A 23988-nucleotide genomic window follows, 5' to 3' on the forward strand; every position below is an offset into this window, starting at 1 on the left:
TCCCCCCACCCACTGGGATTAATAAAGTATTTATCTATTTACTTATACCCTCCTGTTTACATTCTGTTTATATTACTTTTTTCTATATCTTATTAATGTTATACTTATTTCTATTGTACTATGCTTTGATTTTCATTTTTGCTTTCACTTGTGAGATCTTCCTCTTCTCTTGATACATAAAATGTATACTTTTTAATACATAACGAGTATTTTTGGAGGGAGCCTGAGCTCAATGACTGCTTCTCGGAAGCCTAAATAAAGAACTTGAACTTGAACTAAGGGTCAAGGTTCTTTACTGTCAAATGAACAACAATTACAAGAGCAGTTGTTGCCAGTGAAAATCAACAGTGAATATCATTACTTAATCACATTATACATTATTCTGGTGGACTCTGTTTGTTTGCATACATATTAAGCACTACTGTAATTTTATCTTTAGTGCCTCTTGTGAAGTTTTTAGCTGTTTTATTAATTTAGCTTGTCTGCTCTTCTATATCTCTTATTATTCACCGGGGTTATCTTGAAGGCCACAAGCTGAAACATGTTGGTCTAATAATAAAGTTGTTTTGCACACTACAAGTGTTTTAGCTCTTACCTACTTTTTCTCTACTTCATGCACCATGGAAGGTGGAGCTGTGCCAGAAACGTCTTTTTCTGCTTCTAAAATAAAGCCATAGAGAAGAAAACAACTCTTTGCTCTTATGATAAGATAAGATAAGGTAAGATAAGATTAGATTAGATAACATAACATAACATAACATAAATCCTTGTTATCCTGAGAGAAATAGTTTTGCAGCAGTTGTTTTGACAGACTGACTGAAAGTGCAATGACAGATCCCTCACCAGTCAAACATCCTTGATTAAAACAGCAGGGGTGGAAGAAGTACTCAGACGCCATATTGAAGTACCACAGTACAGAAATACTACATGTAAAAGACCGGCAGTCAAAATCTTATATAAGTGAAAGTGTAAAATTTGCATCAAAATAAAGTACCAAAACTAAAAGTACTCATTCTGCAGATTAATATTATTGTATTATAATCATTGATGTGTTTATTTGTTTATCACTTAAATGTTGCAGCTGGTAAAGGTGAGGCACATTTTAATGACTTTTTATATTGCTGGGTAGTTTATTATATTATATATATTAAAATATTTATAATTGATTATATTTGTATAGATATTCTGAATCTGTAAAGAAACTAAAGCTGTCAGATAAAGGTAGTGCAGTAAAAAGTACAATATTTTCCCCTGAGATGTAGTGGAGTAGAAGTACAAAGCAACAGTAAAAAAAAATATACAAGTAAAGACCAAGTACCTCTAAATTAAAACTCAGACTGGTCTTTCTCCTCTTTTTTTAAGATGAAACAAAAGAACAGTATGAACAGAGCTAGGGGTATATCACACTAGACAAAAATACTGTAAAACCGTTATTCACCGTTATTTTTGTTGTAGTTTCACATTTGCTCAACATCCTTCAAAAAAGTTTTATTCATAGCTAAAATGCCCACATCATTATCAAATGTCTTTACTTAAAGAAGAAACCAAAAACCACATTTTCCCATAGTCATATAAAGTCATTAAAGATCATGACCATCTTGTTGCCGTGAGAACAAAATGAAAAAAAAAAACCCTCCATATAGTGATTGGCAGGGTAATATCCTGGATGTATAATGAGAAATATATTATTAATATTTGTGAAAAAAATTGAAGGAACTCCCTGAAAGAAATCTATATAATATAATATAATATAATATAATATAACATTTAAGATTCTAGTTTTATTATTTTATTACTGTGCATAAACTTTCCCACATTGGGAATAATGAGTCACTTCTCCTTATATGGGCAGCTTCCTTTCTCGTCAGTCTCGTGGTGTATCGTGAGAGTTGGGTGAGAGCAGCAGAGAAGAAGCTAGCTGTTAGCTAACCGTCAGAACGGACCGACTGTGTGTCCGGTGAAACATGAATCTAACGGTTTCAGCCCGGTGAGTTTACAGCCGGCAGCTCGCTGGTCACATTGGACATTATTAAAAGATGGATCTAAACACGAGGAGCGGTTCTCCCAGAGAGGAGGGCGAGCTGGAGGACGGAGAGATCTGCGATGATGAAACCGAGGAAAGTGTGCCACTCCGGCGGGGGGATGGTAGCAGGCCCGGCCGCGGCGCTCCTCCACGGACACGGAAACCTCGCCAACACCCGCACGACATGCCGCCACACCTGGGTCACCAGCCGCCAGACTTTCGCCTCATGATGCCGTACAACCGCGGACCTCACGGACACGGCCCGTTCCCCCCGAGCCACCGGCAGCAGTGCGGGCCGAGCGGGCCCGACCGGCCTCCGGCTCCGTCCACTCCGCCGCCTCCTCCGCTGCTGCTGCCCCCGGGGCTCGGTCCTCACGGCGAGCCGAGCCCGAGGACCAGCTTCTGGGAACGGAGCCACGGCGCCCTGGGCCGGTTCAGGCACCGAGCCATGCCGAACGGTGGACGCGGGGGCTGGAACCGTGGCAACCGGGGCGGTGGTAACACCAGAGGTCCCCCCGGTCGTTACGGGCCCGGAGAGAGCCACGGTAACAAGAAAGACTCTCCCATGAGAAAACGTATCCTCTCATTCAGTGTGCTAATTGATTTACCACAACATAAACACACAGTGATTGAATTATCTGATTACAGGCCAGACTGTTTAATGTTTGATGAGACACAACCAGAGACATTAATGTCATAATTATAAACCTTCCATATTAATGCTGTTTCTATTTAAAGTACTGCATTTAAAATCTTATATAAAAGTACAAAGGTTGCCTTCTTACTGATTCTCTGTAACATCAAGGGACTGTTCTTTATTTATACAAGGAGAGGAGTTGCTGGGGTGTGACTGTTATTGTTTTGTTCCTTTAATCTTATCCCCCACCCTAAGTAGGCCCTAAACATTTTTATTATTTACACCAAATGTTGGAATTTAAGCCAGCACAACGAGCAAACGGCACTGAGGGAGTGAGAGACTAATCACTAGAACAAACAGGAAACTTCTTCAGCAAAATGCAAATCCTCCCTACACATTGCATCATGATCACACAAGCTGTGAGTGCACTTCAGCAGAATAATGGTGCATGACAGCCACCTGTGCTTCAACACAAAAGCAACAAAATGTATTCCGGGTACGCGCTCATTACAGCTCACACACAGCTCACACACAGCTGACATTAGCAACATGTGAACAGTGACAATTTTCCCAAATAAACTGTACACAACAGGCCAGCTAGAATAAGATCAGCAGCTTGACATGGCGGACAGAAGTTGAATAGAAACCCTGGAGTTGAATTAAAAAGGCCTTGGTTGTAAACTGTATGATGACACATGTAGATGAAGTGATTTTTTTAATGAAATATTGCTATTTTAAGCTTTGATTTGGTTATGTTTCCTGACAGAAGTGTTCGTTATGCACGACATGTTCAAGGACCATCAAAACTTGATTGTTAATTTCTGTTTTCACAGTTTCATGCTGTGATGAAAAATGTGATTTTGGCAATTTTTAAAGAAAACAAACCTTCCTAACCTGCTGGCATGTTTAGGGGTTCAGAGGGTATTTAGAATTAACACAAAATACAACCATTTAAAATTGTATGACCCTTTCCTTGGCCAAAATATAAAACACAAGCTTCCCAGTGCTTAAAAAATTACTTGACATGCCTCCCCCGTTTTGCACCACCCCCTCCCCCATTATAAAGTAACAAACAGTCCCTAAACAGGATCCATGTGTCTTTGTAACAGCCAAAGGTTTTACTATGAAACTGTTTCTGTTGAAATAACATCAGTAATCTTGATAATGGATTAATCATTTGAGTCTTTTTTTCAGGAAGATCACTAATGAATATTTTCTGTTTCCTCTGTGACTGCAAACTGAATGTGACATCAATGAAAGCGTTGAAAAAAGATGTTCAGATAATCTTTCCTTAATGCGAGGCCTCAGAGAAGCAGCAGGGGAGGAACCAGGGAAGGAAAGCTGCTCACAGTGTTTCCAAACCAGAGAACAGTGTTGACGAGTCCTTCGAGGACTTACTCTCCAAGTATAAGCAGATCCAGCTGGAGCTGGAGTGCATCCGCAAAGAGGAGACGATGGCTCTGGAGCCCAAAGTGTCCCCCGCCAGAGACCAGACCCCAGACCACACTGCCAGTATCACAGAGACCAAACCAGTACCTGAAACAGTATCTGAACCAGTACCTGATCCAGCTCAGGCTGCAGCAGCAGCAGCAGTAGCAGCAGCAGAGGAAGCATCAGAGAAGAAAGTGTTCCAGGCGTTCAACATTAAACCACTCCGTCAGAAACTCCCTCCTCCTGTCAGTCTGCAGGAGCTGAAGAAGAAGTGGGTGGAGCAGGAGGGAGGAAGCCACGCTGAGGATGAGGGTGAGCAGTCAATCAGTTAATCAGTCAGTCAGTTTTATTTGTCACATGGGTCGATCCATACCAACTCACAAGAACCTCCCAGTTCATGGCATGGATATATTACTGAAAAAAATCAAGCTTACTAAAAATTATTAAATAATGAAGACATCATACAACAGCTTTATTTTTACATCTTAAATGAATATTAACATTTTCCCATTTAAAAGTTGAATGGAAGTTAGAATAATCCTTCTTGGGAAAATAAAACAGTCAGAATATCTTATTATATTTACCTCTGAGATCTTTGACACTCATTTTTTTTTCACTCCAGTGAAACGCCATCCCATTGGCACCTTAGATTGGTGCATTAGAAAGAGATCGAGTAGAACAGGAGTAGTTACAACATATGTGTAAGATGGAAAGTGTTCGTTCAGTGTCAAAGTCTCCAAAGAATAAATATTTGAAGCCAGAAAGTCATGTGCAGCAACTTAAACAAATTGTTGACATGTTAAACAAGTTCAGACAGAAGTGACATTTTGTCTGTTTGTCACTATGATCTGAGATTTGATCGACCAAACAATCAGAGAAATAATCAGTAACCAAAAGAAGAGAAAAGAGTCGATAAGTTGATTAACATCCAATGAATTTGTGGTATTTGATGAGCCATGTGTGTCACTTTTCAAGCTGCTCAGCTGTGATGATTTACTGCTGTAGTTTTAATGTCAGATAATTCTCAGGCATCACAAACAGATTCTCACAGACACAAAGTTAAATAAGAGAGCAATCACAAATTGAAAGTTATAATTTAAAAAATCTGTATTTAAAGTGAACTGTTGAAGCTCAAATAATAAGTGTGGTTTCACTTCCTGTGTGCGTCATCAGGTGGTGAAGAAGGAGAAGAAAGAATGACACAAGATGGAGCAGAAACGGAACAAAAAGCTGAAGAAGAGTCAGAGGGCACGAAGAAAAAGACGGAGACGTCTGAGTGCAGTGGAGAGGAAATGCTTAAAAACGATAAGGAGGAAACTAAGCTGACGTGTTCGAGTCGGAGATCATCGACCTCCAGCGAGGACTCTGTTGTCATGATAGACAAGGTGAGGAGGAGGAGGAGGAGGAGGAGGAGCAGAAAAAGGAGGAGGTGATATTTGTGTTACTGGAAGGAAACGCACAAGGAATTACATAGTTGAGATAGTTGGTGTGGCAGCTTCTAGTTTTCTTCATCTTTAATGATTTTGTGAAGCAGCAAACACATTTGAAAAGTTATTTTTTAAGAGGTGAAACATTTATGAGTGTCCTGGGTATAACTGTGAGCTCTTAATTGTATCTCAGAGATCACAGCTGTTATTAAAGGAATAGTTCAGAATTTTGGAAGTGGGATTATATGGGGTACTAATTCATAGCACCCAGTTTGGAGAAACAGGCTGTAGTCTGACATGGAAGCTAAGCAATGTACTGCTGTGGAGGGCGATTAGCAGCCCATTTTTGCTTTCATCAGACCCATCAGACTCTGTTGACAAAAACCGTAATTGCTCAACACGTGAGCTGCTGGTCTACTGCTACCTTGAGCAGTTACTTAGTTAGTGTCATTGTGTGACTTTGGTAAGTCTAAACTCACCCTTTACAACACCAAAGTCACACAATAACACAAACAAACTAAGTGGTTGAGGTAGTGGTAGACTAATAGCTCCTGTGTTCAGCTATGTTAAATCACTGTTTTCTCAATGGATTCTGGCTTTGAAGAAAGCGACCTGACGACTTCATTTCCCCATAGGAAGTCACTGCCTGGCTGTAAAGTAAAGCAGTGAAAATACTCTCGATGTAGCGCGCACTTGAACTGATAATAAGTATAAGGACTACAATGCTGCTGCCCCCTGTCCCAGCAGCACATCCCTTAGCTCTTGTGTTGGGCTCCTGCCTGCTTCACCAAACCAGGGGTGTGCCGACAGACATCTACTGTTGGTAATATACTGTCTGTGGATAAGTACCTCATACAACCCCACTTTAAAAAATATGAACTGTCCCTTTAAAGGTCTGCTGTGTCACTCTGCTGTAGAGATTCAGAGAAATGAGAACGAGCTGCTCCATTTTCTCACTCTTGTTTGTAACTCAAAGTAAACACAGGGAGTTGACTGCTCAGGGATCTGCACCTGGCTGAAATATACCAAAATATGTTCTTTAATTATAAAGAATATTTTTAATATGTAATGAATCTCTGAAACTCTGTATTTGAATGTGTTTTAGGAGCAGCCAGTGGTGCGAGTGGAGGAGGAGGAGCTGTCAGAGCTGCAGCTGCGCCTCCTCGCTCTGCAGTCGGCCAGTAAGAAGTGGCAGCAGAAGGAGCAGCAGGTGATGAAGAAGAGCAAAGACCGGATCACAAAAGCGGTTCAGGAGAAGAGCTCCAGCTCTGGAGCTGCTGCTCCTCTGAGCAGGCAGAGAGTCACCACCAGGTCTGCCTCCACTGCTGCAGCTGCTGCTGCTGCCGCCGCTGCTACTGCAGACAGGAGCAGAACCAGGTCCAAACCTCTGGAAAGGGAGCGGGACAGAACTAAGAGTGGGTCCAGAGCTGCAGACAGAGACAGAGAGCGGCCTCAGGAGAGAGACAGGCCCAAAGCCAGTCCTAAACCTGGACCCAAAGCTCCGCCGGAGAGAGGGCGAGCTCCAGGGAAACCTCACGCAGCCAAGAAGATGATCAGCCCAGGTGAGACGGGTCCAAACCTGCAGTCACATGCTCACATCTGCAACCAGGCCAGGCTACTGTATATAATACAATACTTAACACATGGTCAAGGTAGTTATTATAACTTAATGTAGATAATAGCTGCTGCATAGGCTGTGTCCTGAGTCCTGCACGCAGACTACGGCTTCACCAGCAACCATGGACACAGTGGAAACATGACTAATAGTAATAATAAAAACATTGTGTCTCAGGCTCAGCGGCGAAGCAAGCGTTCAGGAAACAACAGCTGAGGACGTGGAAGCTGCAGCAGCAAAGAGAGCAGGAGGAGAAACGTCGACAGGAAGAGGAGGAGCGACGAAAACGAGAAGACGAGATCCGACGAATCCGGGATCTGTCCAATCAGGACGAGCAGTACAACCGCTTCATGAAGCTGGTGGGAGGGAAGACGAGGACGCGCAGCCAGGTGAGACGGCACAAACTGGTCAGTGTTATCGCCTCAGTCTCAGAGACAAGTACACATCAATATTCTGCCTGTTAGTTTCTCAATTTAAAGGTCCAGTGTGTAAGATTTAGGAGGATTTAATGGCTGTGAGGACTGCAGACTGCAACAAGCTGAAACTTCTCCTTGTCATAAGATATATATATGTATAGCTTTCATTGTCAGGAGGTTTTTACCAGGAACCAAGTTATCGGCTCTTCTCATATTCAGGTGATTATACACTAAAGAAAACATACTTCTTATATTCCATATCTGCCAATATATTCCCCTAAATCAAACACACTGAACCTTTAAAGAGTTACTGGTCCATAAGTTTCTTCTTCGTGTGCTCTCAGTTGTAAGAAACACCACATAAGAAGAGTGACAGGCTGTGTGTTTGTGTTGTTCAGTCCAGAGATGGAGAACACAGGAAAAGTGCAGGTAAACAGGGACTGGATGCCTCTGGGAACCTCTACCAATACGACAACTACGATGAGGTTGCCATGGACACGGACAGTGAGACGGGATCACCAGGTGAGAAGAGTCTCGAGGTCTTGTGACTGTCTGTCTGGTGACTGTTCTCCAAAGAAATGATCAGCTTCATGTCGCAAATCAGGAGCTGCAGTTGTTTATTCGATGTGTCAGAAACATTTATGGTTTATCAGATACTACTGTGCTGCTCACATCATTTACAAGTTGTAGAAACTATTTGTAATAGTAATAGCAATATAGTAGTAACTTTACTACTAAATATACTTAAATATACAGATCAATAATATGTCATTCATTCACTGTCACATGAGTACTGTGTGGAGAGCAGGTTCACATGTCCTCTTCATCATAAGTCTACACAACACAGCTGTTCAGACTTCCTGTTTACATTATAATCTATAAAAAAGCTCTTCCTGTTTGTTGTTTCAGTCTCGTCTCCGACACACAACAACCCGCTGATTGCAGACGATGCAGTGTGTTTCCCTCCCATGTCTCTGTACGTCGGCGACGCTCTTCAGTTTGGACCGGTACGCTCTCTGCTTCATCTCTGTGATGTCACTGAGCTCCAAATAAGTGACACTGCAGTTGTTCACTTCTCTCCTGTATAAATAGAAAATATGCTTTTTTTTTACTTTTAGGAATAGTCACAAACTGCCAGTGTTTAAAAGTGCTGACATAAATGTCCCTTACCTGACACTGCTGTCTGATTGCCCCTCTTTGAACAATCTCTCTCTCTCTCTCTCTCTCTCTCTCTCTCTCTCTCTCTCTCTCTCTCTCTCTGTCAGGATTTCTCTCAGCCGTTCCTCTCCCCCATATTGTCCGGTGTTCCTCCTCCACCTCCACCTCTCCCCCCTCCACCAGACGAGCCAGAGCCTCCTCCCAAACCTCCCTTTGCTGATGAGGAAGAGGAGGAGGAGATGCTACTCAGAGAGACCTGTCTGATGTCGATGGCCAACAAGAGAGTGACAGCCACAGAGGTGATTGTGCTGCTGCTGCTGCTGGTGTTACTCCATCAGCCTGATCAGTATTTCAGAGTCAGTCAGTGTTTGACAGCCTGAAGTCCATTCACACAGCCGATGAAATGAAGTAAAACACACCAGCAGTCTTCAGTCAGTCAGGACTGATGTTCTGTTTTGATAAATACAGATCACAGTGCATTCATACCTCTGCTAAGTCCATGATGTGTTTCCTCTCTCTCTGCAGGAGAAGACCTCCAGCGGTCCTCCGTCTCCCAGCTGTCCGCTGGCTGCAGGCATGCAGCAGCCAATCAGAGGCAACCTGAGCACTGTCAGTCTGAACACCGTCACTCAGTCAAGAAGCAACAAGTTCAGTAGAGGACATCACGCTGCCAGAGCTCCGCTGATGGTAACAGCCTCACACTCTCATATTCAGTTACCACAGTCACACACACAGAGTGTTCATTCATAGACTTATATGGGATTTATACTTCTGCGTTGGATCGACGCCATACCTATTAAGTTACAGGGTAGCCTGATGTGCACCTCCCCAGAAATGCAACTGCGTGTCACAGAGATGCAGACCTCCTGTCTATTTCTGTAAACTGAAACCATTTCCCTCAGTGGAAACAAAGCTTTGATTTAGTTTAATTTCACAGATCAGAAACAATAAATTGTGAAGACAATTAAGTCTCCATAAAAATAGCATTTTAAGTCTTGTGTGTGATTTATCCTGGCTTCCTATGAGTAGAGGAAATCTCTGCTGGTCGCTAGGCTAATTTATACACTGTAAAATGCCATAGGCTTGTGCTATTAATGTTAGCATGTTGTATTTGTGGGGAAAATGTGTCCAGCAAAAGACAAATGCTTTGTCTGTGAATGCTGAGAGTTATAGTGAAGCTGATTTGTGTTTGATATTGTCTCTACTAATCCATGTTTAAAGTGTGTTTTGGGTGTGTTTTGAGACACAGACACACCACCACACAAAGTATAAATGCTCACAACAACATAGGCTACGGCGAAGGCTCTGCATAGAGCTGGTGGACAAGTATAAATCCAACTTTACAGAGACCTCAGGCTCATCCATTCCTATCATTAATGATGATGATGATCAGTGTCTCACCTGGCTGTGTTTCCCCCTCCAGCTGCCTCGACACAAGTCAGTGGTGGTTTCTCTCAAAGACTCTGATGACAGTGACTCAGACATGGATGCCTGCAGCTCCTCTCAGTCAGCGTTTGGAGGACTGGAGTTCATGATCAAGGAGGCCCGGAGAACAGTGGAGGTCAGTCCCACTCTCTGCTGCTGCATGTGGCTCTCACAAACACTATTGTGTATCACGTGTGGATAACTAATCACTGACCCTAGTTTTGCTGTCTGTGTGTGGTCCAGGCAGCGAAGCCTAAAGCAGCGTCGGGCTCTGAGAAGGAGAACAACCCACTCAGAACTCCAGAGGCTTTACCTGAAGCTAAGAGAGCAGAGTACCGCCTGCTCAAAGAGGAAATCGCCAGGTAAATACAACACCAACCAGAGACAGCATCACATTTTGCTGTGGGAACATGTCAGATGTTTAACCTTTTCTTTGCAGCCGGGAGAAGCAGAAGATGCTGAAGGATCACAGTCCGAGTCCTCGTGGCTCCGGCTCTCCTGCTGTCTCTGAATCTGTGCTGGATCCATCAGTGAAGTCCTCCACAGAGCTGAAAGTGTCTGAAGCAGAGCAGAAACTCAGCAAACACAGGTGAGAGCTTCATCACAGGGCGACCAGGTGATCAGCATGGTAGAGATCAATATCACTGTGGCTCTGGAACAATCAGTCTAATGCTGCTTCATGCTGGTCTGTAAATTAACCTGTTTGTTGTCAGGTAACAATGTTAAATCATAGTCTCTCCATGTGTGTCTCAGGGAGCTGCTGCAGCGAGACGAGGCCATCCTCAGACAGCTGCTCCACCAGGAGCTTAAGAAGAGAGAGTCTCTGAAGGCTGCTGAGACCAAAGTGTCCAAACTGAGAGAGCAGCTGCAGGCGTCAGAGAAGATCGTCAGTGCCAACAAGACGCTGCTGAAGAAGCTGCAGGAGCAGGTGGGAGTGGCCTCACAGTCTGAGCTGTGAACTTATACTGTTAGAAATAGTTCATATCACATAATCAATACAGGTCTGGACTGAAATATAAACTAACGCTAGCCCTTCTAGCCAGTGTTAGCTAGCTAGCTATGATATTATTGGTACATTTTCCATTTTCTTGCATTGCCTGTCTCCTGACTCAGTGCCAGCCAGGCAGTATCTCTCCTGTGGAGCATTTTCCTTTTCTCATACAATATTATCTGGTTAAACACAGCAACAATCCCTGTCTCCTCCACACATACATCATTGCTGTTGGTTAGGCTGCGACTTTGCCGGTCAGAGTTGAACTCTGTGATATGAAGATGAGAATTTGCTTTGCCACTGGAAGGAAATGCTTTATTTGCTGCTCTGCTGGCATTGAATGGAAGTGAATGGCAGGCAAATATTTACCAATGTTAATTTAGCTCATGTGTGACCGTGCCCCTGGTGTAGTCATTAGTGATAACAACATAAAGCGGTGCAACAGTGTTGACCTCCTCAGATTATCAGCACGTGCAAACTTGAATGAATGCCAATAACACAGACAAAATGCACACTGGAAATAACAAGAGAGCGTGATGGGAAATTAAAATCAAAGAAATATGAAAGACATTCTCCACATTATTTGTTTTTTCTGACATTTGCACCAACACTGATTATATGTAGTTACTGATATCAATGCCTTTGACCTGTGGACACGTTGAGATGAAGCTCTGAACCAAACATGTTGCTGTTGTGAGGAAACTTTACAAACACATCTGTACTGGTACTTGAGTCCTGCTTGTTCATATCCCACCTGACATCCTCCTCCTCCTGTGCAGGTGCATCGTGTTGAACATCGGGTGTCCATAAAGAAGTCTGTGGCTGCACGGTTGGAGAAGGAGCTGACTGAGGCTCAGCTGGCTGCAGGCAGAGGACCAAAACGCAGAACAGATTCCAGCCAGACTCTGGTGAGAAGAACACTGATTTTAAAGTTAGACTGATGGTGTTACTTTGCAGCTCTCTGACTGAGTGTTGTTTCAATAATGAGGCAGGCAGAGATGAAGAACTACAGCTCAGTGACACAATAACATTTACATGCTGCTGTTTATGCAAAGGGAATGATGATCACAACAGCTTCATCCTCTCTGGAGACAGTGAGGGACTCGATCTAAAGGAACAAACTCTGACTGGGTCCATAATAAACTTGTCTTTGAGCTCAGGGATCAGGCAGCACCATATTAGTCTTTGACCTGATTTCTTTGTGAAATGACTTGTAAGTAAAGACTGTTTTATTGAAAAATGCTGATTTATACCTCATGATGTATCTGTGATGTCTCAGGAGTCATTTCACACCTGACTGAGAGACACCTGTTAGCCTCTGGCTCTCACCCCTGTTAGCACCTGGCTCTCAACCTGTTAGCATCTGGCTCTCACCCCTGTTAGCCACTGGCTCTCACCCTGTTAGCCACTGGCTCTCACCCTGTTAGCATCTGGCTCTCAACCTGTTAGCATCTGGCTCTCACCCCTGTTAGCCACTGGCTCTCACCCTGTTAGCCTCTGGCTCTCACCCCTGTTAGCCACTGGCTCTCACCCTATTAGCATCTGGCTCTCAACCTGTTAGCATCTGGCTCTCACCCTGTTAGCCACTGGCTCTAAACCTGTTAGCATCTGGCTCTCACCCGTTAGCCACTGGCCCTAAACCTGTTAGCCACTGGCTCTCAACCTGTTAGCCACTGGCTCTCACCCTGTTAGCCACTGGCTCTCAACCTGTTAGCATCTGGCTCTCAACCTGTTAGCCACTGGCTCTCAACCTGTTCGCATCTGGCACTCACACCTGTTAGCCACTGGCTCTCATACCTGTTAGCCACTGGCTCTCAACCTGTTAGCATCTGGCTCTCACACCTGTTAGCCACTGGCTCTCAACCTGTTAGCCACTGGCTCTCACACCTGTTAGCATCTGGCTCTCAACCTGTTAGCCACTGGCTCTCAATCTGTTAGCATCTGGCTCTCAACCTGTTAGCATCTGGCTCTCACACCTGTTAGCCACTGGCTCTCAACCTGTTAGCATCTGGCTCTCACACCTGTTAGCCACTGGCTCTCACACCTGTTAGCCACTGGCTCTCAACCTGTTAGCATCTGGCTCTCACACCTGTTAGCCTCTGGCTCTCACACCTGTTAGCCACTGGCTCTCACACCTGTTAGCCACTGGCTCTAAACCTGTTAGCCTCTGGCTCTCACACCTGTTAGCCACTGGCTCTCACACCTGTTAGCCACTGGCTCTCACACCTGTTAGCCACTGGCTCTCAACCTGTTAGCATCTGGCTCTCACACCTGTTAGCATCTGGCTCTCACACCTGTTAGCCACTGGCTCTCAACCTGTTAGCCACTGGCTCTCACACCTGTTAGCCACTGGCTCTCACACCTGTTCGCATCTGGCTCTCACGCCTGTTAGCCACTGGCTCTCAACCTGTTAGCCACTGGCTCTCAACCTGTTAGCATCTGGCTCTCACACCTGTTAGCCACTGGCTCTCACCCCTAATAATAACGGAATAATAACGGAACATTTACTAACGTTACCGTTACCGGACAGCCTGTTGTTCCACCGGCTGACCCCGAGAGGAGATTATCGTGACCGTAACTGATGTGTTAACGGCACATTTAAACGGTAATAAGTTACAGCGAGCCGCCGTTAGATATAACCCGGTAACGTTAGCTCGGTGCTAACGTATAGTTTGATAACATTGGTTCTCTGCTAACGAGTAGCGTTAGCTGCTGTATACCTGTCTGTTATTATAACGTCACCTGTCTGTTATTACCTTGCTGAGGTGTTGATCAGCAACAAAGGTAAATGGCGGTTTAGGTCTTCATAACTCGTTTATTTAAACACGTATTATTTCTATATTCGACAGTTAGCTTTAGCCTCACTGAGCAGCTGATGGAGTAAACGCGCAGTTAGCTAACGTTAGTTCTCTGCGTTAATAACACGTTAGCGTTAGTTGCTGTGTACCTGTCTGTTATTATACCTGTCTGTTATTACCTTGCTGTGGTGTTTGGTCAGTGACAAGGGTAAATGGCGTTTTAGGTGTTCTTGACTCGTTAGTTTAAACACTTATTTCTATAATCGACTGTTAGCTTTAGCCTCATTGAGCAGTTGATGGAGTGAATGCACAGTCAGCTTACGTTAGCTTAACTCGTTTAACAGCCTACTAACATGACTTCATAAAAATCTCAAGTTTACCTGAGCAGGTAGCTGATGTGTGGATTCAAATCTACAGCTCCCACACATGAAGTCAAAGATGTATTAAGATCATTTCAATATTTACTGAACAAAGACAAATATGTGCCTGTACGAACACTGAAATTATGTGTTAACAAAAAGTCTTCAGGGTAACCTTCATGTATGATCACATGAACTTTCTGAGCAGTGAAACTGCATTTAAAAAACAATTTGATCTGAGTGATTACAGACAGTATATGAAATGATGCTGCAGTTTGTAGTCCGGCAGAGTTATTGTTGTACAATTGTTGTTCTGTTTACATGAACAGAAAACAGTGTTTGAATTAGTCACACCAGGTGTCTTTGTCAGCTCTAAATTCAGAAAGGCGTGTGGACACTAATGTCTCTTTTTCCCCTCTCAGCCCAATAAGCTGCAGCGTCTGGACGGAGCTCCTCGTGGATCGGAACGCCACTTTGCGGAGCTGATCGCTCAGAAGCAGCGGTTGCAGCAGCTGGAGTCAGAGTACGCCCTGAAGATCCAGAAGCTGAAGGAGGCTCAGGCTCTACACAACAAAGGGTTGACATTAGAGCTGCCTGTGGAGCCACTGCTACGAGCCTCCACCCCTCCTGAGCGTCAGACCCAGATCCCACCTCCCTCCACCCCCTTCTCTCTGCCCCAGCCCTCCCTGCACGACCTCACCCAGGACAAACTCACCCTGGACAGCGAAGACGTCACAGAGGCCGATGATCATGAGTCAGAATCGGCACCTACTGCAAGAGGAAGCCGCCGAAACTCCCTCCGTCAGTCCAGCTGCTCCTTCACCAAACCCCACCTGGAGCAGCTGAGCTCCCCTCCAGCGAAAGAAACCAGCTCCAAACCTGCCAAAACCTCTGCCCAGACCTCCGCCAAGATGTCAGCCAGCTGCACGCTGCCTGCAGAGGTGTTTGCAGGGCAGGACATGGAGGCTCTGAAGCTGAGGTACCAGCAGCAGCCCCGACTGGGAGAGCTGTTGCAGAGGGAGCTGCAGAGAGTGGGTGGACATGTCCACAACCCCGCCAATAAAAAGGTGACTAGCACAACTTTAAACAGCTTTTCCTAAAACAGTTTATTTGATCTGTGAGGATGTCTACAGGTGTGGGAAAGTCCTGAAAAGCACAGAGTTCAGTTAAGTTTGAAAAAAGTCTTAAACGTGGTCTGGTGGCTTCTGCAGGAGGTCGTGAGGTCAGACTTGAGTCCAAACAGATGTCATGATGGTGTTTTTATAGATGCAGTTTCAGTGTTTTTATTGTCACATCATATTTTAGTTTCTATATTTGAAACAAAGTGTTAAAATAATCTGAAGTTTTCATGTAGATATGTCTCACTGTGTTTACATGATCTCTCCGTCTCTGTGCAGGTGGTCGCCATGGAGGTCGACACAGTAACGAACCAATCAGGGAGCTCTGAGCTGAAGCCTGTTCCCTTTGGGTCATATCACAGCCCTCTGTTGGTCTTCAGGTCATACAGGTACATTTACATCATATCGTGTGATGTTATATTTTATTATATTATATTGTATTGCATAGTTTTATATTGTATTACATTACATTATATAGGGCAACTCAGAGTTGTCACTTAAGCAGTCACCCACTGACACTGTGCTGATGATAGATAATACTGCATCATAACACAGCTCAGCCTGAAACCAAAACATCCCAGTGTGACCTTCTGGGCCTCCGTATTAATAGAAACAATAAAATTGATAAAAGAAAACAAACAGCTGCAATAAAAATATACGGAAGTAGAGAGGAAGTCACAGTCCAGCCTGCTATGATACACACAAATCTGTAAGGGCAGCCCATGTATATGTCTTCATATTTTTACAGACTACTAGAAGTAGAAGATTAGTATGACACATTTGAAGTTCACAAGTGTAAACTTAATAGTCATGGGGATGTGTGACTGGGATGACGGGGGAATTAAAACTAAGGCTTATTCTGTGCAAAGTTTGTATGTTTGTGCAGTGTTTATAGTTTCAGTTACAGCCACCCTAAATCCACATGTTTTGTGCCTTTGTTTTGCCTGTTTTGTATAATGTCTATCCTGTGTGTGTCTCAGGTTCAGTCCGTATTACAGGACCAAGGAGAAGTTGTCTCTGAGCTCCGTCACATATAGCAACACCATCGAACCAAAAAAGTGTTTCTGTCGCTTTGATCTCACAGGAACCTGCAACGACGACGACTGCAGATGGTGAAAACATATCATTATTATCATTATTGTCATTATTATTGATATTACTGTGTCCTTTATGGTTTTATGATATACATATATCTGTGTATTTGTCTTTGTGCACTGCAGGCAGCACATGAGGAACTGCACTTTGACTGGAAACCAACTTTTCCAGGACATCCTGTCATACAATCTGTCTCTGATCGGCTGTTCTGAGACCAGCTCAGACGAGGACATCAGTGTCGCCACAGGTTGGCCTCACAGTAATACGTTAGTGTGTCTCAGACAGTCGTGGACACTTGATTCATTTGTTCTCTGTGCTTCTGTAGAAAAGTACATGAAGAAGCTGTTTGGCACGAACAAAGACCGCATGGGGGTCGACCAGAAGGCCGTCCTCCTCGTCAGCAAGGTCAACGAAAGCAAACGACACGGTGAGTGAACTTTTAACTTTCATCGTCATCATCATCAGAGAAAGTGTGTCCTGTCCTCTGACCTCTGTGTCCTCCTTCAGTCCCTCCATTCACCACCTGTAAAGACACGAGGACGTGGAGGCCGAAGCCGTCTGCGCAGAGCAGTTTCAGGCCAGAGGATGACAGCGAGGACGAGTCTGCAGGAGGAGAGATGACGCCGCCAGGGAGACTTGGTGAGGAAGAGGAACAGCTTTCAGGTTGTTTCCTCAGAGAACGAGAGCTTTAATGAACGTGATTATGAAGTCATGAAAGTGATCCCATTGATGAGACGCTCAGAGTCACAGACTGTTGTAAGTGAAGCCGGACGGAGAAAAAACAAACGTGTCCTCCAGTCATGTCGTGTTTGTTGGTCTCCAGATTAAAGTTGGTGCTTTAAATTTGTATTTCATAGACACACTTCAAACGCAGGCTGTCACTATAACTTGAAATTATATATGTTATACCGTATTAACATCAGCTGCCTGTCTGTCTTTGTGTCCAGATGGCGTCTCCAGGACCAACATGTCTGCTCTGGACGTTTGCGTCACATCAGAGGACAAACGTTATTTTGTCAGTGAGACGGACGACATATCAAACCTGGAGAGCAGTGTCCTGGAGAGTCCCTGTGACACTCAGCTGTGGATCAAATTAGCCTTCAAATACCTCAGTCAGAATGAAACGTAGGTCACACACCAGCTGCTGCTTCATCACCTCATCTTAACTGCTTCAAAGGTTGACTCATCTGCCTCTTTCAGGGTTTTTCAAATGGAAACACCCACTCAGCTGTTCGTAAAAAGCAGTGACGTAGGTTGGAGTGATAATAATAACAACTGAAGAGGACAGTTAAGAGCTTTTGAATTTTACCTGTCAGAACACAGGAGCTACCTAGGTCAGCCAGTTTGTGTTATGTGTGACTTTGGTGAATCTGAACGTATGTGGCGTTAAGTTGTGGTGGTACCTTTCTGATATTTCATCTGGGTGTACAGAATATGACGGTATTTGTGTGTGATGCTACAGCTTTCCTGCTGTTTGACTAAACAAATGTGTATTTTAAATTTGTATGTTTGGATTCTAATACATCAGGAACACTCCTGTAGTTGACAGTATGATGTTCTTGTGCAGGTCTGCAGCAGAGTGTTTAGAAGCCGCCCTGAACACGTTGTCTCGCTCTCTGGAGACTAACTGTGATGACCCGGAGGTGTGGAGCCACTATCTGTCGCTGTTCTCCAGGCGGGGCAGCAGGGAGGAGGTGCAGGAGATGTGTGAGATGGCTGTGGAGCACGCGCCCCACTACCTAGTGTGGTGGAAAGTAAGTCCCCAGGATCACGGCTCGATAGCGTGTTGACTGTGAATATTTCACTAGTGAGTTTTTTATTAGCAGCTGCAGACATTACATAGCTGACAGTTTCATGTATGTAAATCCGTGTTTGCACAACCAAGACTCATTACTTAAAGTTTTACAGGTCTTATGCTCATGGTTTACTGTTTGCCAAAGAATCTGATCTGAAAGTGAAACAAAGCTGGTCTGTGTGCAGTTCGCAGCTGTTTATGTGTTGATGTTTTCCTCTGACAGTATTTAAACCTGGAGAGCTCGTTCGAGGGGAAGGACTACGTATGTGATCGTCTGCTGCAGTTCCTCCTCTCTGAAGCTTCTTCTGGTGTCACAGACAAGCTGTCCTTCCAGCTGATGGAGGCTCTGCTTTACAGAGTCAACCTCAACCTGTTTACAGGCCGCATGGAGAGCGCCCTAGCTATTCTCCAGGTGATGCATCACCCCAGACTAGACACACAAAAACGGTGCGCCGATAGGCTGTAGCTCTGTTTCTGCATCAGCTGTGAGTCTGTACACAGTTATTGAGAGGAAGAAACCTTCAACAATTTATATGAACTCTGAATGTGGCGCTTTAACTCCGTATGTGTGAGATGAAGATTTCTCTTTAGCTGTGGAGGTCTTTCATTCAGGGGTGCACTACCACAAACCAAAGCACAGAGCAGTTAAATGACCACTAAAATTAAAAACTAAAGACGGTTTGTGTTTGTGTGCAGAATGCGTTGAAGTCGGCCCACGAAAGGAGCATCGCTGAGCACCTGACGGCCAGCGACCGGGCACTGCTCTGGCTCTCCTACATCCACCTGACAGAGTTCGACCGGCTGCCGTTGAGCCTGTTCGACCCGGCAGAGTCCGGCCCCTCCAGACTGGTCAGCAGAGAGTCCTTCCTGCTGCCCTGGAGGACGCCACAGGACATCAGCACGCCGCTCCACATCCTCATCGCTCTCTTCCAAGGTACAACTGTGATGTCGTAAATCACAAACAGAACTGTGGTGTGTGTAGTGTCATTTGTTAATGACAACATTGAGCTGTTTTATTGATATGATATTAATGATGATAAATGTGTGACGGTTCCCTGTCAGACGCCATCCATCAGTGCAGCGATGAGTCTCTGTCTCAGAGTGAGAGGATGCTGGCCTGCCTTCCTCTCCACACCAACCTCATCTTCCTCAACAAGCTGCTGGACAGGTAAGCTCATCACTTTCTTACATCTGCACAAGGTGTAAGAGAGAGGGGGAGTGAATGAATCAACGTGCTGCACGCAGCTCTACGATGAAATGAGAGTTTACACATTTTAAATAATCAAATTTGCAGTAAGTTGGCAGTGATTGGACAAAATTGGTGCCATCTTTATGTTTATGTTGTGTCCCTTGAGGTTGGACGAGGGCGTGGCTCTGTGCGAGTCTCTGCTGGAGTCTTGTCCCGAGTCGTGCGCTATGAGAGACGCTCTGGCTGAGCTCCACATCAGGAGGGGAGATGAAAATCAGGCGGTCAACATGTGGCTGCAGGCTCTGGCAGAGTGTCCCAACAACGCGGAGGTCTTCTACCATTCCTGCAAGTTCCTCATGGCTCAGGTGAGCTCAGCTGGTCACTGTCACATGTTGCTGTTGCCATGGAGATCTTTACAGACAGCATGACTGAGAAGAGTGTTGTGTAAATGTGTGACAGGAGAAGTCAAGTGCCATCGCTCCTCTGTTTCGAGTGTTCATCCTGTCGCTGTGTGAGGACCAGCAGAGTCAGAGGAAACCCGTGGACGTTCTGAGGTGTGTGAACTGTGATGATGTTTATATTTAATAGATATGAATGTTGAACACAACGAGGACTGTAGAGGAGTTACAGTCTGGTGTTTTCCTCCAATCAGACATATCCTTGGTTTCCCCACTGAGGGGCTGCTGAGAGGTCCCGTCATCAGGGAGCTTCAGGAGCAGCTCAGTGAACAGATGCCATACCTCCACCTCATCCACTGGTGGGTCTTCATCTTCTTATTATTGAATCATCTTGATTGATCAGGAGGTATACAGCAGACATGTGAGGGAGGATTTTGTTCCAGACTTTTCACAGCTGCTTTAAATCTGACTGAAAACCTTTTTTTGTTTTTTAATATAAATCTACAGAACAGAATCTTCTGTATTAGTTGCAGTCTGTAAATGACATGTTAAATAATGTTATTATGATATGTTGAATTGTTTTTGTTTGTTGCTTCAGTCGCTGGCAGTGGCTGCACGGCTCTGTGGATGACACGGTGGACGCCTTCGAGAGAGCGCTGGGCTCAGCCATGAAACTGGAGGAGCTTCACAAACTCTGGATGGAGTGAGTGTCACCTGTTGATGGTTTCATGTTCAGTTTTGACCTGCTGTTACAGCTAAGGGTCCAGTTTCTGTCACTTAAACATTTTCTAGCTTTGAACCTGCTTTGTCTCCCCTGTCAATCACCCCTGTGACGTCTCGCTGCGTGTCAGTCCTCAGTCACCTGGTGTTGAATCACCTGTGATGTCTCGCTGTGTCTCTGTCCTCAGTTACCTGGTGTTCAGCAGTCAGCAGGTCCAAGGTCCGTCCAACAGTCAGTCCAAACTGTTCTCAGATCTGGTCTACCGCTGTCTCAGCACCGTCCCATCTCGACTGGAGGTTCCCTTCAACCCGGCAGAGTTCTGGAGCTGCTACAGCTTCCACAACAAGGTGAGACACCTGTCTTGTCTGTCTGTCTGTCTGTCTGTACCATGAGACAGTTGACCTGTTAAAGATGTAAATGCTCTGTGCTGATTGGCTCTTCAGGTGGTGATGCTCTACCTGAGCTGTCTGCCGCAGTCCCAGCATGCACTTGTTCTGGAGAGATTAAGATATGCCATGCCCAACAACACTGAACTGGGCCTGAGGTACACACACACACACACACACACACACACACAGTCTGTAACAGCAGGTCAACACTCTGCCGTCTAACACCAAGAAACCAGTCCAGCTGTCCCAGTATACAGGCTGGTGGTTTACTGATGTGTTGTCGTTGTTGTTGCTTCCTGAGTTGCTGTGTTGCTCCACAGGTTGCTGTATCAGGAGTGGCAGGACGGGAACATTGAACACCTGAAGTTCCAGGTCAGGATGCTGAGCAGTCTTGCTCCCAAGTGTTTGACCTACTGGAACATGTGAGTGAAACACACAAAAAACAGATGAGTTCAGTGTAACAGTGAAACCGGCAGACAGAATGCGTGTGTGATGATGACGATGATGACAAAGCCTTGAGGAGCTGATAGAGTGTGTGTGCTGTTTCTCTCAGAGCGATATCAGTGGAGAGGGAGCTGAAGGAGCCATCTGAGGTGAGTCAGTCCGACAGACTGCTGTGAAAACCTCATGAAAGTGAAGTTTGGCTGGACGTGTCTGATGATGATGTTGTTTCTTCCCTGCAGGTTTTATAGAAAGTTTTTATGTGTTTCAACAGGACAAAACCTCTGACTTCTCACACTGTGTTTGTTTGTCTGTGTATTTGTTTGTTTGTTTGTGAACTGACTCGATGCTCCGACGTCTGCTGTTTCTTTCTCTTTCATGTCACTGTGTTTCTATTGTAGGTTCGACTTCTGTATCAGCAGGCTCTCCAAACCCTTCCACTGTGTGCTGCCCTCTGGAAACATGTAATACACCCCCTTCACACACACACACACACACACACACACACACACACGGTCACTTCCTGTGTCTAAAGGTGGATCTAGCTCCTGTGTGGAGACAGATTGAGTCTTAAATCTGTGCAGAGTGTATCATAAACATTGTGCAACTGTCAGCAGACTGAAGCTCATGTTTCTCCTCCTGAACTCAGATCAGTTCATCACGTCCCGCCTGTAGGGACTCACCAGTTTAAGGTTCCAAACACACAGAAAGCCTTTTGGAGGCACATCTTTAGTTGTGCCTCAGGTTGACAAACACAAACACATTTGTTTATTTTCCTTTACTCTGAATTTTTTTAATCTTCACATGAGACACAGGAAGTGACACGTGTGACGAGGCCTTCATGTTCTTTGCACCTCACCTGTATACATGCATGTTCACCTGCTGCCCTCCCCCGTCCTCACCCCTCTCTCTCTCTGTCTGTCCCCACTCTCCCTGTGTCCCCCTCTCTTCAATCTCTCTGTCTCTCCCACCTCTCTCTGTGTCTCTGTCCCCCTCTTTCTGTGTTCTATTGTCCCTCTGTGTCCCTCTCCTCTCTTCCTGTTCATCTCCCCTCTCTTTCTGTCCTTCTGTCTCTCTTTGTTCTCCCCCCTCTCTCCGTCTGTCCGTCGCCTTCCTCTCCATCTGTGTCCCCCCTCTTTCTCTCTTTGCCCCATCTCTGTCTGTGCCCCCCTTCTTCCTCTCTGTCCGCCCATTCTCTGTGCTTGTCCCCTTTCTCTCCATGTACCCCTGTCTTTGTGTCTGTCCCCTGTCTTTCTTTGTCCCCCTTTCATGCGTGTGTCTATCCCCTTACTCTCTCTCTCTGTCCCTCTTTGTCCTTCCTCTCTCCCTGGCTCTCTTGCTGTGTCCCCTCTCTTCCTGTCTGTCCCCCTCTTTCTCTGTGTGCCCCCTCTCCCATTCTCTGTGCTTGTCCCCATCTTTGTGTCTGTCCCCTATCTTTCTTTGCCCCCCCCCCCCCCCCCCCCATGTGTGTGTCTATCCCCTCTTCCCTCTGCGTCCCCCTCTTTCCCTGTGTCCTCTCTCTCTCTCTCTCTCTCTCTCTCTCTCTCTCTCTCTCTGTCCTCCCCCTTCTCTCTGTGCCCCCACCCCTCCCTCTCCCTGTCTGTCCCCCTGTGCAGCGCCTACTGTTTGAAGCGGCCGAAGGACGGAGCTCAGACAGACTGAGGACGCTGGTGGACAGGTGTCAGCAGGTGGGAGTGAGTCTCAGTGAGCCGCTCAGTGTAGAGACGTGTGCAGAGCACACTGAACATCAGTGACTCAAACTCAAACACAATAAATAAACACAGTGATGTAGATGATAAAGTGAGAGCAGACAGATCAGACGAGGTAAGACAGACGCCCCGTCCCCCCCCCCCCCCCCCCCCCCCCCCCACACACACCTCCTCGGGGACACCATGTCTGGAGCTGCTTATATGACATCATGGACGTAAGTATCGACCTGCTGCTGAGTGACATTCTCTTTGATTCATGTCCTCCCTGTTTTGTTTCTGTCACTTTTCATTTGGATTCATTTCCTCCCTTTTGATTTGGTTTTACCTGAGGGTGGGGTGGGGAGGTGGGGGAGGGGACATCTCACTGTGGTGTTTGACCCCCTGTGTGTGTTTTTAAAGGAAGTTTTCCCTCCTGTAGTGATGCTGCAACATCTGCACGTTGTCTTTTCTTTGTCTCCTGAGGAAACACAAGACTTTTCTTTTGTTAACGCGATCAAACTGAATCTTTTCCATTTGGCTTCGTCCGTCTGAGAGACATTCTGAGCCCCAGAGACTGATCCGCTGCAGGACTCTGCCGCACCACCATGTTTTCTTTTTGTCAGACTTCTACCACATGATAATGATTCAAGAGTATTAGAGAGGAGAGGAGTCCTTCCACTGTTGTTTTTTATATGTTGCATTCAAATGTTATTAAATTATTTTCTAAAGATTAAAGACACGTCTCTGGAGTTTTTATTGTGTCTTAAATTATTCCTTCAGTTCACACATTAATCGTTTTCTCTTTGAAATGTCACATGTCAAGTTAGATGTTACAACTGTGCCTCTGACATCACATGAAAAAACTACACCGTTA

At 45.3% G+C, this 23988-nt stretch overlaps 1 protein-coding gene across 2 annotated transcripts; it reads left to right on the top strand.

Moving 5' to 3' along the window:
* The first annotated feature begins 1887 nt into the window (after nucleotides 1-1887).
* On the top strand, nucleotides 1888-23849 carry zfc3h1 (zinc finger C3H1-type containing). 2 transcript variants are annotated; one of them, XM_033634939.2, is made up of 35 exons: nucleotides 1888-2598; nucleotides 3969-4403; nucleotides 5265-5476; nucleotides 6624-7080; nucleotides 7311-7540; nucleotides 7948-8071; nucleotides 8459-8556; nucleotides 8815-9006; nucleotides 9233-9394; nucleotides 10131-10268; nucleotides 10376-10494; nucleotides 10572-10721; nucleotides 10886-11060; nucleotides 11903-12031; nucleotides 14703-15347; nucleotides 15678-15787; nucleotides 16379-16510; nucleotides 16619-16740; nucleotides 16819-16920; nucleotides 17001-17132; nucleotides 17441-17618; nucleotides 18061-18247; nucleotides 18512-18700; nucleotides 18985-19222; nucleotides 19351-19456; nucleotides 19644-19842; nucleotides 19937-20031; nucleotides 20130-20234; nucleotides 20474-20578; nucleotides 20784-20943; nucleotides 21040-21140; nucleotides 21306-21407; nucleotides 21539-21578; nucleotides 21828-21890; nucleotides 23043-23849. In XM_033634939.2, exons 1-35 carry the CDS (start codon nucleotides 2037-2039, stop codon nucleotides 23178-23180), a joined length of 6432 nt encoding a protein of 2143 aa, XP_033490830.2. In that variant the 5' UTR covers nucleotides 1888-2036; the 3' UTR covers nucleotides 23181-23849. The 2 variants fall into 2 exon arrangements, with proteins under 2 accessions (XP_033490830.2, XP_033490831.2); XM_033634940.2 differs by having other exon boundaries at nucleotides 7311-7522.
* Nucleotides 23850-23988: the final 139 nt, after the last annotated feature.

The sequence above is a fragment of the Epinephelus lanceolatus genome, chromosome 5 (genome assembly GCF_041903045.1).
Source record: "Epinephelus lanceolatus isolate andai-2023 chromosome 5, ASM4190304v1, whole genome shotgun sequence".
In the NCBI taxonomy this organism is placed as follows: domain Eukaryota; kingdom Metazoa; phylum Chordata; class Actinopteri; order Perciformes; family Serranidae; genus Epinephelus; species Epinephelus lanceolatus.

What these genes read in the sequence shown, in the direction of transcription:
- zfc3h1 (XM_033634939.2), top strand. Translation starts at nt 2,037, where the DNA reads ATGGATCTAAACACGAGGAGCGGTTCTCCCAGAGAGGAGGGCGAGCTG. An exon ending in CAAGAAGATGATCAGCCCAG is followed by an intron (nt 7,081 to 7,310) that starts GTGAGACGGGTC and finishes ATTGTGTCTCAG; the next exon opens with GCTCAGCGGCGAAGCAAGCG. An exon ending in AAACCCGTGGACGTTCTGAG is followed by an intron (nt 20,032 to 20,129) that starts GTGTGTGAACTG and finishes TCCTCCAATCAG; the next exon opens with ACATATCCTTGGTTTCCCCA.